The sequence below is a fragment of the Parus major genome, chromosome 26, assembly GCF_001522545.3.
Source record: "Parus major isolate Abel chromosome 26, Parus_major1.1, whole genome shotgun sequence".
NCBI lineage: Eukaryota > Metazoa > Chordata > Aves > Passeriformes > Paridae > Parus > Parus major.
Window position 1 is genome coordinate 1,369,916 of NC_031795.1, and position 14,431 is coordinate 1,384,346.

General features: G+C 56.6%; 1 protein-coding gene across 1 annotated transcript; it reads left to right on the forward strand.

The window, feature by feature from the left end:
- Window positions 1-6,754: 6,754 nt before the first annotated feature.
- Window positions 6,755-13,975, forward strand: ARL8A (ADP ribosylation factor like GTPase 8A). Its single transcript, XM_015650912.3, has 6 exons — window positions 6,755-6,861; window positions 7,810-7,883; window positions 10,059-10,152; window positions 11,281-11,348; window positions 11,989-12,059; window positions 12,169-13,975. Exons 1-6 carry the CDS (start codon window positions 6,802-6,804, stop codon window positions 12,216-12,218), a joined length of 417 nt encoding a protein of 138 aa, XP_015506398.3. The 5' UTR covers window positions 6,755-6,801; the 3' UTR covers window positions 12,219-13,975.
- Window positions 13,976-14,431: the final 456 nt, after the last annotated feature.

The following is a 14,431-nucleotide window of genomic DNA, read 5'->3' on the forward strand; positions in this document are numbered from 1 at the left end:
CGGTGTGGGGTATAGGGTACACTGTGGGGTACAATGTGGGGTAGAGTGTGGGGTACGGTGTGGGGTGTGGGGTACAGTGTGGGGTACAGTGTGGGGTGCAGGCTCAGGGCGGCCCAGGCAAACCGCAGCGTTTACTGCCCGCGTCCCCAGAGGCGGGTGCGGTGCTCGGGGCCACAGGCGGAGCAGGGAGCAGGCCCTGGGGAAGGGTCCGGCGCCCCTTGGCCGGTCCGGCCGGAGCTCGGCAGGAGCTCAGCAGGCGGTGCCGGTGCCGGTGCCGGAGCCCGCCGGGCCCTGCAGCTCCCGCTCGCACCCGTACCAGCAGGCGCTTTGTCATCGGCCCTGCCGCCGCCTCATGCCGACCCTGCCGGGCTCGGCGCCGCCGGGGTTCCTTGCCTGGGGGCCGGTGTGGGAGGTGTTTGCCTGGCGACTTTCCTCGGGAAGCATCGGCCGGCAGCAGCGTCCTGTGGGTGCTGTGGCACCGCTCCTCAGCCCAGCGGGGCAGCGACACCCGCCTTGGGCCCCTCCAGCCCGGGCCTCTCCGCCTCGTCCGCGGGGTCCCTGCACCCAGCAGTGCATCAGGAGCCGCATGTCCTGCATCCCCAAACCCAGGGCGTGGCTTCACCCGTGGGGATGCTCGGCAGAGTCTCCCCTCTTGCTTTTTGGGTTGTTCTTGCCCTCTCAATCCATGATTGTTCGAGGCAGGATTGGGGTGGGTTTGGGCTGCTGTCCCCGGAGGGTTTCATGGGGGAGGTGGATGCAGGTCCGCCCTGGTTCCCTCACTGGCCCCTGGTCCCTGCTCATTGCTCCTAAGTCCGTGCTTGCCATGGCTCCGAAGCAGAACGAGTTGTTGCTGCTTGCTCAGGAAGCTGCTGGGCTGTCAGAGGGGATTTTCAGCTCTTATGGAGGCTTCGTTGCACTGGAGCCATGCTCCTTGGGAGGTGCTGAGGGATGAAAATGTCCTTCCTGAAGCATCTAGGGGCAGAGAGAGGACACTTACCATCCTGGAGATGATGGCACTCCTGTTCTCGAGCTGTTTTGCTGGAAGTCACTTCTCAGTGTTCCAGCCTCCTGCTGGATCCTCCCATAAACCAATACCAGTGTCTGGGGACAGGGAGTATTTTGGCTCTGGGGAAGTGACCCTGAGCACCAACCCTATTTTTGGGGGGCCTCTCCCTGCCGTTTACATGTTTAATAGTCAATTTTTGCAATCCTGTGCCAGGGTGGGACGTGGCACTGCCACGTGTGGGCTGCTCCTGCTCTGGATCCACTGGGTGCTGCTGCCTGTTAACAGCACCCAGGCTGCCTTAAAAATGGCAGAGTAATTTAGTGTCGGTTTTAATCACCCAGTTAAGCCATGAAGGGTGATGGAGCTTTATCCCAGACCTGCTGCACTGCTCTGCCTGCACAGGGCTGGAAACCCCAAGGGTTGGTGTTACTTGGCTCCCTGTTCCCCACATCTCCTCCTCTTCCAGGCACATCTGGAGCAGACAGGGCTCACTGTGAGCTTTGTGGGGGTTGCTTCTGTGAGTAAATACTCTGTAGCTGGCACTTTTACTGTGGGCAAGACCCATGCACTGGGACTCTGTCCTCTTGGCCAGGATAGCTGGTGCAGGGAAAAGGGACTTTGAGGAATTATAGCAGCTCTTGAGGTGGCTGAAGTTGGCACCATGGTCTGCCAGGTCTGTTGTGGGCTGTTGGAGACCCTCACACGGCAGTCAGGCTCAGGGTGCTGAGTTTAGCCTCTCGAGCTATTTGGAAAGTTGAAGTTTTGTGGCAGATGCACACAAAAGGGGGCACTGACTTTTGAGAAGACATCCTGGAAAGAAGGACTTGTTGAGCACAGTGAAATAGAAGCGTGACACAGAAAATGCCAACTCGACAGGAACTGCCTGAGAAGGTCTGGAGGTGCCTGGCTTTAGGGTGTTGCAATGGGGCTGTTGGAAAGGGGAAATAGCTGTGATTTGGGCTTTGTGGGGGGAAGAACTGAGCTGAAGAAGTATGGGACTTTGATGGTGTTGGAGAGATGTCGCAAGAAGCCTTTTTGGGACTGGAGCTGCTCTGGGGGGGTTGGCACTGTCCTTTTCTTCCAGGATTTGTAGCTGCACCTGACTGAAAAGTGGACTCCAGTTCCCTGGAAGGTGGGTGGCTCCCTCCAGCAGCCAGGCTGTGGTTGTGCCAGGCAAGGGCTTTGCTGAAGGCAGCTATGATCAGGGTGACTCCTCCTGGGTCACCTGCCTGGGGATTTGATTTTCCACGACTCACTTTTTCTTTTCCTAGCTGTTGATAGCTGAGGCTTGAAGTCTTTCCTGCAAGGAGAAGTGAAAGCTGTAGATACATCTGGGCTTGATTTAACCTGAAGCTAGTGGGCTTTTAGTTGTCTTTTCTCCAGTCTGGTGGTGACATGGGTGACTCGAGGGCATGGAGAGCTCCTCAGCAGGTGCTGGGGCCTGTCAGTGCAGGCCATGGTTAGAACAAGAGAGAGTTGCTGCTTTTTGACATCACTCACATTCTACCTGTGCTAGAGCCTTCCAGGAGAGTGAAGCCACAGGTGCTGGGGTGTTGAACATGTGTGGTGGGAGCTCTGGGGCACCATTGTGTGCTTCAGCCCTGCTTGGAAAGTGATTCAGACCAGTGCTGCAAGCATGGAGCGAGTTCAGTGGAGGCTGTGAAGATGCTGGCAGGACTGGAGCATCTCATGAGGACAGGCTGAGGGAGCTGAGGCTGTTGAGCCAAACAGCTGAAAAGAGATGTCTGAGAGGGGCCTTCATCCTTGTCTGTCAGTGTCTTCAGGGAAGGGTCAGAGGATGCACCAGCCTCTGCTCCCTGGGGGCCAGCAATGGAACTAGAGGAATGGGCAGAAACTGATGCCCAAGTTCCACCTGAACATGAGGAAGAACTTCTTCCCTGTGCCATGACTGTGCACTGAAGAGGCTGCCCAGAGAGGATGTGGAGTCCCCCTCAGTGAGATATTCCAGAACTGTCTGGCAATAATGCTGTGCCATTTGCTCTGGGATGATCCTGGTTGAGCAGGGAGGTTGGATCAGATGACCCACTGTGGTCCTTCCAACCTGACCCATCCTGTGAAACCACATCAGCCTCGTATTTGGCACCAGGTAGGATGGTGGATGGTGTGGCAGGCAGCCAGCTCTCCAACAGTGCTGCTGAGGAAGCCTGGCCTGGGAGCTCAGCACCTGCTCCCAGCCATCCTCAGAGAGACACTGACCCCTTCAGCAGCCAGCTGACCCATCCTGAGGATGTGCTCTGCTGCCTCAGCCCCTGAGCCTGGGAAGGAGGATGCAGCTCCAGGTCTGCAAGGTCCCCAGGGTTTGCTGGGGAGGTAGAGGACACAGGTGCTGAGGAAGTAGCAGGGAGATGCTGTTCTGATGCGTTTGTGCCGGTCTGTCTTGACACCCACCTCTCCCAGGAGCTCTGGGTGTGCCCCCTGGGTGGGATCTGGCAGGGCCAGCGTGGCTGGGAGGTGGCTGTGGGTTCTCATGCTGCCTCGTGGTCATTCTGCCTCCAGATGCAGCACCTGGGCCCTCCACAGGTGTATCTTTGCACCTTAGCTTCATGATGCAGAAGGCAGCAGGTTTTCTGGGGGATTTCTTCATATTCCTGGAAGAGGAGGAGAATCTGGCTGGGGCATGGTCTTGTCTTGCTGCTGCAAGCTCTGTCAGCATGAGCCAAGAAAAATGGACAGTGTGGCTTTCCTGAGATAGAATCACAGAGTGATTTGGGTTTGAAGGGACTTTGAAAGATCACCTTGTCCAACACCCCTGCCATTGGCAGGCACACACACCTTCCTCTAGACTGTTTGCTCCAAGCCCCATCCAACCTGACCTTGAACATTTCCAGGGATGGGGCAGCCACAGCTTCTCTGGTAACCTGTGCCAGAGCCTCCCCTCTCACGTGATGAAACATTTCTGAGCAAGGGGATGGCTGAAGTGGCAGGAGATGTGGTGTCCATGTGCATGTGTCAGGATGGGGCTCAGCATCAGCTGGGGGCTCCACTCGCCCTGGCAAAAGCTCTGTCCACCTCTCCCAGTGACCCAGCTGGAAAGTGTTGGGGCTGGGCAGAAAGGTCTCCTTCCTTCCAGGCAGGGCACCAAGGCAGAGTGGTTTGGGCAGAGCAGTGGGTGACCCTGGCAAAGCCAGCAATGAACTCCAATCTGTGAAGACCTCATCTGCCATTTGTGGCCACAAAATCCATCTTGCCTGTAATGATTTTTGTGCTCCCCAGTGGAATCCCATCCTTAAACAATTGGTGTGGCTTGGCATCGTCTTCAGGGTCAGCATGGATGCTATGTCCATTACATAATCAAAATGTGGGGGAAGAATGTGTCCAGTGAAGCTTTTGCTTGTCTCTCTGGGTGCTTGCTGCTTTCCTGGCAGTGGAGCTGTGCATGGCTGGACCCTGCAGGGAGTTGAAGGCACCGGTGACAGAGATAATTGTAGAGGGAAGAGGAAACTGTGTTTCCACCATTGAGAGCTGCTTTCAGAGAGCAGCTGATGCAGGAGGAGCTGATGGAGGAGAAGCACGTGCTAGATGCTTCTGTGGGTGCTGGGGCAGCAGGGAGCACGTGTGAGCCATCCTGGACCTCAATGTGCTGCATTGCCAGCTCAGCCTGTTTTGGACAGCTCAAGTGGTTTTGTTTTGGCCCTTTGGCCATGGGCAGACTGGAGGGAGGTGCTGCAGTGAGAGAGGGGTTTGGGGCAGGGAGCAAGGCTGTGGTCACTCACACAGACATGCTCTGTCCCACCCATGGAGGAAGGAAGAGGTAACTCCTGGCTCCTGCATTTGCACCCCTTCTTGGAAGAACTATCGTATGGGAACCTTATCTTGTGTGGCTTTTACACAGCCAGCAGATCTCATGATGTGATCTGGGATCCCTGAGGGAAATCCCTGCAGCTTCCAAGAGCTCTTCAGCAAGTGGTCTCCATGCCCACTGATCAAAGCCTGAGAATTTATTCATTTCATGTTGTGTGTTGAGCCTTGATCCACAGGAGACATCCCCTGTGGATCCATGCCTGCTTCCCCTCCTCTCCCCATGCCCTTCCTCACAGCACTTTCTGGGTGCAGCATGGCCTGAACACCCTTTGGTTGCCAGGTTTTGCTGCTGAATGCAAAAGGGATATGAAAAAGGGAAGCAGTGTGTATTGCAGAGCGTTTGGAAGAGAGCAGGAGAACCCTGGGGACGTGCTGATGTGGTGCATCTGGAGGAGCCACAGGCTCAACCAGGCACAAAAATCTGCTTATGAGAAAATAACATAAACTTACTTCCTGTTTTGAGGTTTGTGTTAACTGAGAGAAAAGCCCTCAAGAAATGGAGGGTTTTAAGGGAGCAAAGACCTGCTAGGATGAGTTTGGCCGTGGTTGATGGTTCCTGCAGGTTTATGACAGTGATGGCTGAAATCCCCAAGGCTGCACTATCCTGGTTGTCAAACATTCTGCTCCTCAGCATTCCACAGCATGGATCCCAGGATGCTTTTACGGGCCATAAGCCTGGTTTGAGTCCCAGGGAAGCTGCTGGAGGCAGTGGGTGAAGGGCAGTGCCAGCTCCTGTCTCCTCTCCCAGAGATGCCACATCACTGCTGGCACTGCCCACAGCGTGTGCTGCTCCACCTGGGCCCATCCTGCAGCCTTGGGGTTTGAGCAGCAGACTGGAACGTGGGGTGGGCTTTGCCAGAGCCTTTGGTGTGGCACTGGCCACGTGGGCTCGTTAGCCAGCATTACAGAGGGATGGTTCCTGCTCACTGCTCCCACAAGCCTGACCCGTTCCACAGCGGTGCTGGGATGCTGCAGCCCCACAGGGATCTCATGCATCTGATGCATAAACTCAACAGACACTGGAGCTGCACAGGGAGCAGCTCCTGGGGGCGGGAGGGGGGCCCTTTGTGACCCCCAAGTGACCCAGCACAGGCAGGATGCAGAACTGGGGGCCAGTGCAGGCAGACAGCACTCACTTGAAAGCAGAAGTCAGTCTGGTTTGGGCTGGGCCATAAATGATCCAAAGCACGAAACATGTTGGTAGCCACAGGACTTGCAGCTGGAAAGGAGCTGGAGCAGGGGGTGGCTCACCAGAACCCCGAGGGTCCTTGCAGGGCCCCTCACCAGAGGTCACAGCAGAGGATGTGGGTCTCAGCCTCCTCCCACAAAAGCCTTGAAAGAGCTGGGATGGGCGAGCCCACCAGGACAGATGTGTCCAGGGCTGAGGTTGGCAGCTTGCTGCAGGGTTGGGGACTGCACTGGGGCACCCTGGGCACCTGTGTCCACTGCAGCAGCCAGTGTCATAACTTAGGAATGGTATTCCCCAATTTGGTGCTCCCACTGGTGTTAGGTGTTCCCTGCCTCCTGCCTCCCCTTCCCATTCCAGCTGGAAGCACAAAAGGTGAAGATCATGGGTTGAGATAAGAGCAGTTTACTGGAAATAACGAGATAAGAATACAGTAAGAGCCACACTACTAATAGCAAAAGTGTACAAAGAGAGGGTTATTTACATGCAAAATGCTCACCAAGCCCTGGACAATGAAATCACTGCTTCCCTCCACCCACCAGGCTTTCTCTCAGCTGGAAAAGAACAGCATTCCTGTAATTGTGGTGGCACCATGTCTGCTGGGCTCTGTGCTCCTGGCCTGGACCTGCAGGAGGGTTGCACTGTGTCCAGGGCAGGGCTGGGAGAGCTTTTGGGCTTATCCCAGGCTGTCAGCCTTGCTGCCCTGCCAGGGCAGGCTGGCCCCATTCCTCTACCTCCTAATGCTGTTTCACCTTGTTCCTTGCAGTCAGGACAGTTCAATGAGGACATGATCCCCACGGTGGGTTTCAACATGAGGAAGATCACCAAAGGGAACGTTACCATAAAGGTAAGATGCAGTTGTTACTGCTGGTGAGGGCTCTTGGGATGAAAGGTGCAGGTGAGGGGGGTTGGTGGCTCTTCTGCTGGAGGTGGAAGAATTCCAGGGATCCCAGCTGCAGCTCACAGAATAGAATAGCAGTGTTAAGGGTGGAAAATCCCTGTAAGATTGAGTCTAACCGCTCCCCAGAAGTGCCACATTCACCACTAAACCATGTCTCCAAGTGCCACATCCACGTGTTTTGTCAACATTTCCAGGGATTGTGATTCCACCATCTGGAAGTGAAAGATTTGCCCTGTTAGGGTCCTGCAGGAGGTGGTGGGAAGGGCTGTAGGAGATCCAGACTTGTGGAATAAGAGTCAATCTGGGCTGCAAAGCTGGAGGTTTCCTTGTATCTGTTGCTGGTAGGGACTCAATGGATGTGGTCACCTTGCTCAGGGTGGTAGAGCTGGGGAAAACAGGTCATGGCTTGCAGTGGTGGTCTCTGCCTCAGGAGCAAAGGAAGAGTTGGGTTCTACCTGTTCTGGATTTTTTGAGGGCCTGGGGTTGTTCTGGGAAATAGCTGTTGTCAGGCTTGGAAAGCTGGCTGGGGGATCTCTGGCTGCCTCAGGAACACTTTTGAGACTGTGCCAAATGTTCTTAAAAGGGAAATGCCTCAGGGAAATGCCAGGAGGTGTGATGGGTGTGGGGAGGAGCACCTGGCTTGGGCCAGGGGTCCCTCCATGCCAGCAGAGGCACACTGCAGGTGGACTCAGCATCCTCCAGCTCCCCTTCCTCAAGTTCCTTCCTACTTTATCAAGTCAGGAGCCTCCTGAGGTTTGAGCTGAAGAGGAGAGGACAGGGGTGTGTTTGGAGCTCAGCCAAAATGCCCCAGGTGGGCAGACAGGGGAGAGTGTTGGGCAGGAGTGTGGGGTGATGGGCACGGTGCCAGGGTAACTCTGCCTTCTCCTGTGACAGCTCTGGGACATCGGGGGGCAGCCACGGTTCCGCAGCATGTGGGAGCGATACTGCCGCGGAGTGAGTGCCATTGTGTGAGTATCCCAGAGCCCTGCTGCTGCTGCTGCTGCTGCTGCTGCTGCTGCTGCTGCTGCTGCTGCTGCTGCTGCTGCTGCTGCTGCTGCTGCTGCTGCTGAGCCTTGCCATGGGGTGCTGGGCTGCCAGGGGAGCTGTGGTGCCTTTGCTGCTCGAGCTGGACACCTCTGTCAGGGGTTGGACTCACTGAATCATCACGAAGGTTGGAAAAGGCCTCTAAGATCATTAAGTCCAACCATTAACCCAACACCACCATATTCATCACTAGACTATGTCCCCAGATGGTTTCTGAATACCTTCAAGGATGGTGATTCTACCACTGTCCTGTGGTAGGGCCTGACCACCCTTTTAGGGAAGAGATTTTCCAAAATATCCAACCTAAACCTCCCCTGGTCCAGCTTGAGGCCGTTTCTTCTGGCCCTGTTGCTTGTTTTCTGTGAGGACAGCCTGACCCCAACCTGGTTCCACCCTCCTGTCAGGAATTGGAGAGACTGAGAAGGTCCCCCCTGAGCCTCCTTTTATCCAGATACTTCACCTGGGGACTGATGTCCACATGAGCTTGAGCAGGGGACAGCCAGGTCTCTCCAGCTGTGCCAGCCCCTTCTCTTCCCTTCCAGCATCCCTCAGTCCAGCTCTGTTCCTCAGATTTTACCCTTCCAGGCTCCCATGCATCCTCTGTGCTGGCTGCTCACCACAGGAGCTGAGCAAACCCAGGTGTGGGGCTCAGCCCTTCCCAGGGGCTGCTTTCCAGGCCAGGATGTTTATGTGCTGCCAGATAAATCTTGTGCTGAGAGCAGGAGTCTCACCTGCTACTGAGTCAGCAAATCTGAGTGTCCCTGGGTGTCCCCTGCTTGCAAACAGTGCAGTAAAAGCAATCCCAGGGACCCCAGGCTTGGGGTAAGCATGGGAAGGCACTCATGGGAAGCAGGTTGCCTATTCCAAAGGACAAATGCTGATGTAAGAACACCATACTGGGGTTACTTAAACCCAGTCAGAAAATGAGATTTTTGGGATCTTTCCCAAGTGACCATACCCTGAGATTTCTGTGCTGCCCTTCCCAACTCTTGGCAGCTGAGGAGGAGTGTGGTACTGCTTGTTCTGCATGTTGGGGCAGTGGTGTTTGCTCCTGCCCTTGCAGGTTGTCATCATGGTGGGACATGGCCTTGGACCTGCAGGAGGGTTTTTATTACAATTTTCAGTACAATGAGCTTTGCTGGAAATAACAAAATCTCTGTCTTTTCACTCTTTTTGCCGCCTCCTTCCATAATGTCATAATTTTGGCCCATGTGGTTGTCAGGAAACAAAAGATCCTGTCAGCATCCAGGTCTCACTCCAGTCTGCCCTCATCATCTCGAGCTATGTCAGGTCTCTTTCTCTTTACTCTCAGCTCTCCCCCTGTGCCCAACATTCCAAGGGCTGGAGCAGTCCCTGGGGTTGTTTTTCCCTTCAGCACAGCGTTCCCATTTTCCTGTGTTAAGCACTTTAGTAGTTAGTAGCTCTTTTCCTATTTTTAAATAACTCCCCAAAGCCTGATGAGCTGTTTCTCACTCCTTCTCTCCCAGCTTCTTGATCTTTGAAATCTGCTTTGATCAGTTCCTCACCCAAGTTTTGGCTTCACTGACATCCTTTGCAGGATAAAAGCTGGCCTGTAAGAAAAAATCCTTTCCCAATTCTCCCCTTCTTCTCAGAGAAGCATTGGTGGCCACCAGCTTCACATCCAGGTGCTCCATGGCCCCTCCCAAGATTACCCCATGGATGGGATGAGGAGGTCCCTTCCCTTCTTGGGTCATCATCACCTCTCCATCCTCAGCTTCTCTTGCCTTCTCTGCTTGTCCCGGGTGTTTACATGGCAGCTGCTCTCCACGTGTTGTTGGAGACAACGTCTGTCCTGCAGCTTCTCCTGCCTGGGCTTTCCTGGCCCAGCCCTGCTGTCAGACAAGGATGGGGTGGTTCCCCACTCCCCTGGGGGACATGAGGGGCTCTCAGCTCCACAGCTGTCCTTGGGAAGAGGCATCCTGCTGGAAGGATCCTGTTATCAACCTCCTGCTGGCCCAGTTTGCAGTGGGGGCAGCGAGCTGCCGTGGGAGGAGGTTTGGGGGTGGCACAGACCTCAGCACAGCACGAGGGCCTGGAGACCTGGACACCTGTGCTCAGGCTTGTCTCTTCCCTTGCAGGTACATGGTGGATGCTGCTGACCAGGAGAAGATAGAGGCCTCCAAGAACGAACTGCACAACCTGCTTGACAAGCCGCAGCTCCAGGGCATCCCGGTGAGCTGGTGCCTCAGTGGTGCCCAGGCTGGGGGCTGCCAGGGCTTGCACAGCAGATTCAGGGAGGGGCTCCCCTTTCTTGGAGTGTCCCCTTCCTGCTGCACTCCTGAGGGAGCCAGCTGGGACAGTGACACTTCCTAGGTCAGAACTGGGCCGAGCAACAGGGAGGGACTTCTAGGGCAGAGAGCACAGATCAGGCCCCCTGAAATCTGTCCTCTCACATGGATTTGCACCTGATTTATGGTGTGACAGGAAGGTCCTGTCTCCTGTGAGAGCTGCTGCTGGGCTGTGACATGTGCAGGAGGTGGGACCTGCGGTGCTGGGCATGTTGGGTGGGCTGAGCACCAACCATCCCAAATCAGCATCCTTCGAGAGGAGCTGATTGAAGATCTTGCCATGGATCCCAAATGTCTGCTGCCAGCTAAATTAAGCTCCTGACATACCACTCTGCAGTTGCAGGCCTCTGAAGGCTCTCTTCTGAGAACAAACCTCCTGATTGAAACGGGGGGATGCTCATCCTGTGCTTCTGCAGAGCCCCGGCGCAGTCCGGGAGCCACAGCTTCAGCAGCACCCCTGTCAGGTGACAGTCACATGGCTGCTCCGGGACAAACCAGCCCTGCTGGGTGGTGATTCTCCTTACACAATCTGAGAATGCTTCTGTGGCTGTCAAGAGCCTTGAAGGAGAGATCAGGGATGGCACAAACAGCTGATCCTGGTTTGGGCTGGCTGCCTGCAGAGTGGGTTCTGCCTGGCATCCACAGCTTGCTCCTGCTGGATAACGTCAGCATTAGCCATTTCACTTGACTTTTTGCTCAGAGACAGTGAGAGGCTCCTGGGAGAATGTCCTAGAAGGCACAGGGGATGCTGGTGCCCTTCAGAGAGGATGTGCTGTGGGGCCATCTCTGCACTGGGAGTAGGGAGTGCACAGGAGATGCGGTGTACAGGCTAATTAAGGCAGCTAATGGAAGTTCTCTGCCTCCTGAGTGCTGCTGAAGGGGGTTTCTCTGTCTGGGACATCCTAGTGGAGTAGCCAGGGCTGTGTGGTGTCACAGGCAGTGAGTGGCACAAGCAGGTTCCTGCCTGGTCTGGTGGCTGGGTGCTTCAGGTGTCCCCTGTGCTGCCCTGCAGGTCCTCGTCCTGGGGAACAAGCGGGACCTGCCCGGTGCCTTGGATGAGAAGGAGCTCATTGAGAAGATGTAAGTGCCAGTGCCCTGGGCACAGGGGGTGTGACACAGTGTGACCCCCTCCCCCTTCTGCCGTGTCCCCACCAGCATGATTGCCTGTCTGGGGTGGCACTGGGGTGCCTGGGGTGGGCTGCCAGAGACAAATGGCTGAGGATGTCTGAGGTGAGGCCTTGTGGAGACAGAGAGGAGCTGGAGCCAGCAGTGCCAGGGCTGGATCATGTGCCACATGGTGGCGTGGGGGCCTGGCACAGCGTGGCACTGGCTGGTGGAGCAGGGTAATTCTGGGATGCTGCACTTAGAGCATTTCCTCCCCTTCAGCCGCCTCTCAGAGCACCTCTGGACCACGGGCACCTGTGCAGCTCCCAAAACCTCCCCGCCCCATCTAGCTGCAGGGCTGGGGGGGGACCTATGGAATTTGGTGGCCAGGGTCTCTGTGGGATCAGGTCCCTCCTGCCCTGTCACATAGCCCCCCCCAGACCACCCCTGCCCCTCAGGCATGGAGCAATGGTGCCCTCTCCTGACCCACATGCTGCTCCTGGAGAGCTGGGGAGCTGCTGCCCCTTCCATGTGCCAGAGTCCAAAAGTCCCAGGGGTGTCTCCCACGGCCACCCCACACAGCTCAGAGTCTGCAGTGCTTGCTCCCTTCCCACAGGAACCTCTCTGCCATCCAGGACCGAGAGATCTGTTGCTATTCCATCTCCTGCAAAGAAAAGGACAACATTGGTGAGTGCTGTGAGCTGGGCTCACGGGGGGCGTGGGGAGCAGCCCTGTGTTTGCCCAGGGGAGGTGACAGCCAGAGACAGAGGTTCTGAGTGTCCCCTTGCCTCTGCAGACATCACCCTACAGTGGCTTATCCAGCACTCGAAGTCCAGGCGAAGCTGAGGTCCCGCGGGCCTGGCTCGGATTGGGAAGATGCCATTGTACAAGCCCGTGCCCCTCTCTCCTGCTCTGTCCCTCCAGCTCTCTCTCTAGATGGGTATTTTTAGGGGACCCCAGACTCTGCTCACATTGGGGCAGAGTCCTTGTTTTTATTGTAAAGGAGATGTCTGACTGCCCTCCTCTTCCCCTCTCCTCTCCTCCCCCCTCTCTTCCTCCATTTTGGCACTGTTCTGTTGTTGTCTGTGTATACAGTATATATATATGTATATATATTTTAATTTTTTAATTTAAGGGATAGTGCTGTTATTAAATTGGGCCCTGTGAGCGGTAGGAAAGCTGGGGCTCCCCAAGGTCAGCCAATGGGTCAGCGCTGGGAGGAGGAGGAGGGTGGTAGCAGAAGGCAGCCCTTGGGGATGGGGCTGTGCCAGCTGCAGGGCACAGGGCAGGTCCCCTGGGGCTCTGTCTTCCCTTCCCTGGGTGTCCTGCTGCTGCCTCCAGGCAGAGACCACCCTGGGGGTGTCAGGGGTGCCCACCTTGCCCTGCCTGCCTCGGGTGTGGCAGGGGGAGGGCGTGTCAATGCCACCATAGGCTCCTCACCCCTCCAGGGGACAGGGATTAACCACAAGCCACTGCCATCATCCTCCTCCTACTGCCTCCTCTTCCCCATCTGCCCTCTGGGGCCCAGGGCCACTTGTCCCCCGGCCCCACGTGTCCCCCGCTCTTGTGCCTGGGCCGAATCCTGCCCACTGCCCAGTCTGGCTGCTCAGGGGATGATCTGGGGCACTGGTACCAGTGCTGGGGGCCCAGCAATGCCAGCAGCCCCTGGGGGAGCTGGGGGCTGGCACCTGCCTCCCCCCTGCCCAGGGCTGGCTCAGCCCCATGGAACCTCTCAGGACAGCTGTGCTGGCTCCCCACGTGCCAAGTGGCATCGCCTGTGCCCAGCTGGGGCTGCTGGCTCTGCCCTGGCCAGGGACATCCCTTGGGATGCCAGAGAGGGGGGGACACATGAAGGCACCTGGAGACACGCTCAGAGCATCTGTGCACCCTCAGTGCTGCTCACCAGAGCCAGGGGCTGTGTGCTGTGCCTGCTCCCCATTCCCTGCTCCCCATGCTTGCACTGCAGTCCTGCTCCTCGTGCTCTGCTCCCTGGGCCTGCTCCCCATGCCCTGCTCCCCATTCCCTGCTCCCCATGCCACCCCCTGCCCTGCTGCCCTGGCTGGGAGGCACGGGAGCCTTGGGGCAAGGGGCAGCAGCTGGTCAGGTGTGTGTCTGCGCAGGATGGAGGACTGTGGTGGTCCTGTGCCATGTCTGTGCCATTGGCTGGGGCTCTGAGGTGCAGCCTGGGGGCCTGGCCAGGTTGTTTGGGGCCAGTTTTGGGGGGCTGGGCTGGCACTGGAGGGAGGGTGTGCAGGGGGAAGCAGCTGCCGGTCCCAGCACAGGGCTGGGGCATAGGGTGGGGATGGCCAGGGGGCTGCAGGGCCCCTCTCAGCCTCTTCCCACTCAGCTCCAGAGTGTCAGGCCAGGAACTTACCTTCTGTTCTTGTTTTTGCAGAATTGCACAAAGAGAGGTTTCTTTTAATTTTTTGTTTTTTGTTTTTTTTTTAATTTAATGACTTGTAAAGTGTTGTCGCCCCCCCCACCCCCCCTCTTTTTTTTTTTGTAAGAGATATTTTGACTCGGATTTGACCTCTGTTGGGAAATGATTCTTGTAACTGTACAATTTTTTTGCCTCCTAATAATAAATTAACAATTTTGCGTTGTGGGTGTGGTTGCAATCACATTACTTCCTCACCATTTCTGCTGGAGGGAGGTCCCTGTCCCCAGGCTAGCACTGGGCACCTGTGTGGTCATGCTCACCCAAGAGGTGCTGAAGGCACCTCTGATGGTTCCAGATGCCTCGTTTCCTTCTTTGGGTGCCAAGACCGGCTCGGACACTCCATCTGTGTCCCATCATTGCTGCTGGACCTGCCTGTGCCCCCGTTGTGTCCCAGAGCTGCTGCAGAACCTGCAGGCTTTGGGTGGGCTGTGGTGGGCACAGCTCCCCCTGCTCCCCCTGGGAGCTCTGCCCGCTGCTGTGGGGCTCCCCCTGCCCCGTGTCCCTCGGAGGTGGCTCTGTCCCCGTGTCCCCACAAGGGACATCGTGCTGGGGTCCTGCTGGGCCGTGTCCCCTGGGGCGGCCCCTGCCCTGCGCTTGCCAGGTGCCCCAGCAGCAGGGT